The 4006-nt window shown below is 37.6% G+C and overlaps 1 protein-coding gene across 1 annotated transcript in view; it reads right to left on the reverse strand.

The window, feature by feature from the left end:
• Positions 1–4006, reverse strand: part of PIAS1 (protein inhibitor of activated STAT, 1) — a 105634-nt gene that overhangs the window by 10945 nt on the left and 90683 nt on the right. The window contains exon 9 of the mRNA XM_012664828.1: positions 1270–1430. Coding sequence (XP_012520282.1) covers positions 1270–1430 — 161 coding nt within the window. The remainder of the gene's footprint in view (positions 1–1269; positions 1431–4006) is intronic.

Genomic DNA, 4006 nt, shown 5'->3' on the forward strand with positions numbered 1-4006 from the left:
GCAGGAATGAATTAGATATTTAAAAATATTTACAAAGAATGCATAAAATTATGCATTGGTCAAATGCAAAAGATGGTCAAATCTTTAGGTTATAATGTTGAATGAAACCAAATGATAAAAATTATTAACACTGCATCATAACAATTATGTAAAAACAAAAACCAGAAAATTATATGCCAACAAAAGCTTTTTATTTTCCAATTTTCTTTAAAAGGCTGTGTCTATGGGTTTCATAACAAGAAATGGGAGAACGCTTTGTAAAGCTATGTAACATGAAAAGCTGGTAAAATATTACTATTCAATTCAGATTTATTAGTGATCATTGTCATTTCTAAAAAATTAAACATAAAACATTTAAGTTCCAAGTTTATTTTTTCCCCATGCCTGGTCTGACATCTTTCAAGCTCTAGGTTATACTTGTATTGCTAAATATATTCCATTTCTTATATTGCCACCTTCAGACTCCTATGTTTTTTCAAATACTATTTTGCTGGAAAGTACAGGAAATATTAAGTAGATATGCTCCTTCTCACAGTTTATTTTTGTTCGGTGGCAAAAAGAAAAAAAAAACGGAGGCTACAGAATAGGGGAAAATTTAGAGGAACATTCCAAGATGTCTGGTAGGATAGATAAAAAATAGGAGTGTTAAGAAAAATAACTACTTATTACGATGCTGCAGGTGAAAAAGAAAAGAAGAAGAAGATAAGTATTTTAGAAGAAACAGAAAAGCAAAGGAAGCTGCTATTCGTGAATTGATCAGTTTTAGGAGCCCTACAATGGGAGAGGTAGTATGGTGAACCGTGACTGAAGCTTGATCTAATCTCCAGAAACAGGCTAACTTCTACTTTTTAGTAGAAGTACTTTTTAGAAGAAGCCCAATTTTTCATGAGCTTGAGTTAATCAGAATTTCACAGTTCTTTCAGTCCTTCTCCAATATGGTCTGCACATCTAGGGACAGATGGCCGCATGTTAGGAAAAGGTATAAGCATACCTTGCTTAGAACCATTTAAATGACAAATGTCAGGAGGCACTGACAGTAAAGCATGCATTTTCAAAGTAAGGGGATATCAAGTTAAAAAGGAAAAATATTTATAACATTAATTTGAAATTAATTACTTTGAAATACTGATTTGTAGAATCATAGAAATCCTACAAATATGTAACTTAGAAACCACTACCTATAGAATTTTTATCCCAAACCAGATAGGTAACAAACCCAGATAAAACACATCATTTCAAGGTACAAAGGAAATCTTTAAAGTGACATACCCATCAATAATAAGGTGTTCATATGGAGCCTTCTTATCACAGACAGGACAAACCCAGGTTGGCTTTTTCTCATTCATCTGAATATACAGAGTTGCATCAAAACACTGCAGATGAGAACACGTAAGGGCCCGGCATGGAATTGTCAGCCGCATTTTGCCAAGCTTTAAAAGGGGAAAAAAGTAAATATTAGACAACTATTGTACAAAATTTAAGCTTTGATAAAAATTTTCTGAAACATAATGTATATGTGTTCTGATTTAAAGCATACTGTGTCTATTTTTAATCAATGCAGAAGAACATTAAACACATTTTCTGTGAAACATCTATCTACAGGTTAAAAAAATTACAGTATTTCTTTGGATAACAAACAAAATGATTATGGACAGTCAAGGTTATTTACTCCAATCTACAACTCACAGATCAGCTTTTGGTGGGGAGGGTCATGACCCCCTTAAAATTATAAGCAAAATTTTCTAAGTGTGTGTATTTTTAGAGAGTGCTTTCACCAAAGCTTTTTTTTTTTTTTTTTTCCCTAAAGAGATGAGGTCTCAATATGTTCCCCGGGCCCCAGTGCAGTGGCTATTCACAGGTGCGATCGACCGTACCACACTACAGCTTTGAACTCCTGGGATCAAGTAACCTTCTTGCCTCAGGCTCTTGAGTAGCTAGTACTATAAGCAGGTACCATCATACTGGCTTTCACCAAATTCTTCAAGCAGTCCCTGGCCCCCAAAAACCTACTTAACTAGGGATGAGAAAGGAAAAAAGAATGCCTTATTAAATACTGCAGGATACAGAGATACAATGATATTTACTATTAGTCTTATCTATGAATGAGAGTAGGTCACAGGACAAAACTGAATCAACAGTGATCATTCCCCATAATTGCCAAGTGGCAACTCCGAGCAAGAAGCCAGGTGCATGCACTCTGCATTTCTTCCCTCACTGAGCACTGTCAGAAGTAATTCAATAAACAATCCTGGACCTCTAGCATCTCCAGCATGTTAGGAGACTTCTCTTCTTGCCTTGCAAATGTTGCTTGAGGTAACACAGGGTTGAGTCTATGCCACGAAAGAGGAAATCTGCTTCACCTGATCCCTGATCTACTAACTTTGGCCCAAGGCAGAGAAGCTGCCCAGGGATCTGTACAGGGAGCTGCCATATTACTGTCCCCTTCCCTGGAGGAGAGCTCATACCACTGTAGGGTCCCCAGAGCCCACAATGGCCATACAGTATAGCAGTTATCTACTTTCAGTAACCCCATTATTTGCCAAGTACCAGGAAGAGAGTTTCCACATGTTTGTGAGCTTGAAAAACATGAAGGCTTGAAAAGGATATGACTTAAATGAGGAAAAGATTCTTGCTTAGAATTATTTCAGGGAAATGTGCAATTTCCTAGTCTACCAAGGAAATTAACTGTCATTTCGGGACCTAAATTATTGTTCTGGTAGCAATGATTTACCGTGCCTCTGAGAGGCATATAACCTTTCTGGGTCTCTTTTTCTATCTCTAAAGTAACCTTGTTTCCTCTTTACTTCAACCAGATATAGTTGTGATGAAATAAAAAAGAACCCTGAACATGCTATAAATTTATGAGAAGACAGCAATGCTGATAGTTCCCTTCTCTGTGCTCCTAACTCAACCCCTGATTACAATTATGCGCCACATGACGTTTTGGTCAACAATGGACTGCATATACGAAGGAGGTCCCATAAGAATTATAATGGAGCTGAAAAATTCCTATCCCCTAGTGACATTGGTCATTTTTGTGGGCGATGCTGGTGGAAACAAACCTACTGTGCTGCTATATAAAAGTATAGCACATACAATTATGCACAGTAACATAATACTCGATAATGATAATAAACAATGTTACTGGTTTATATATATACTACACTATACTTTTTATTGTTACTTTAGAGCTATATTCCCCAACCCCTGGGCCACAGACTGGTACTGGTCCATGGCCTGTTAGGAACTGGGATGTGAATGGCAGGTCAATGAGCGAAGCTTCATCTGTATTTACAGCTGCTCCCCATAGCTTGCATTACCATATAAGTTCTGCCTCCTGTCAGATCAGCGGCGGCATTAGATTCTCATAGAAGCATGAACCCTACCGTAAACTGTGCACACAAGGGATCTAGGTTGTGCACTCTTTATGAGAATCTAATGCCTGATGATCTGAGGTGGAGCTGAGGCGGTGATGTTAGTGCTGGGGAGTGGCTGCAAATACAGATTATCACTAGTAGAGAGGTCTGACTGCACAATAAATGTAACGTACTTGAATCATTCCAAAACCATCCCTGCCCTCCCACCCCCAGTCCATGGAAAAATTATCTTCCATGAAACTGGTCCCTGATGCCAAAAAGGTTGGGGACCACTGCTTTAGAATGTACTCCTTCTACTTATTTTTTTCATTTTCTTTTTTCCCTGCCTCCCTCCAGCCATTCTACTCCTTCTACTTATTAAAAAAAAAAAAGTTAACTATAACACAGCCTCAGGCAGGTCCTTCAGGAGGTATTCCAGAAGGAGGCATCGTTATCATAGAAGATGATAGCTCCATGTGTGTTATTGCCCCTGAAGACTTTCCAGTGGGATAAGATGCGGAGGTGGCAGATAGTGATATTGATGATACTGACCCTGTGTAGGCCTAGGCTAATGTATGTGTTTGTATCTTAGTTTTTAACAAAAAAGTTAAAAAGTAAAAAATAAAAATAAAAAATGTTACCTAAGAGTA

This window comes from Propithecus coquereli, unplaced genomic scaffold (genome assembly GCF_000956105.1).
Source record: "Propithecus coquereli isolate 6110/MARCELLA unplaced genomic scaffold, Pcoq_1.0 Scaffold92, whole genome shotgun sequence".
NCBI classification, from domain to species: domain Eukaryota; kingdom Metazoa; phylum Chordata; class Mammalia; order Primates; family Indriidae; genus Propithecus; species Propithecus coquereli.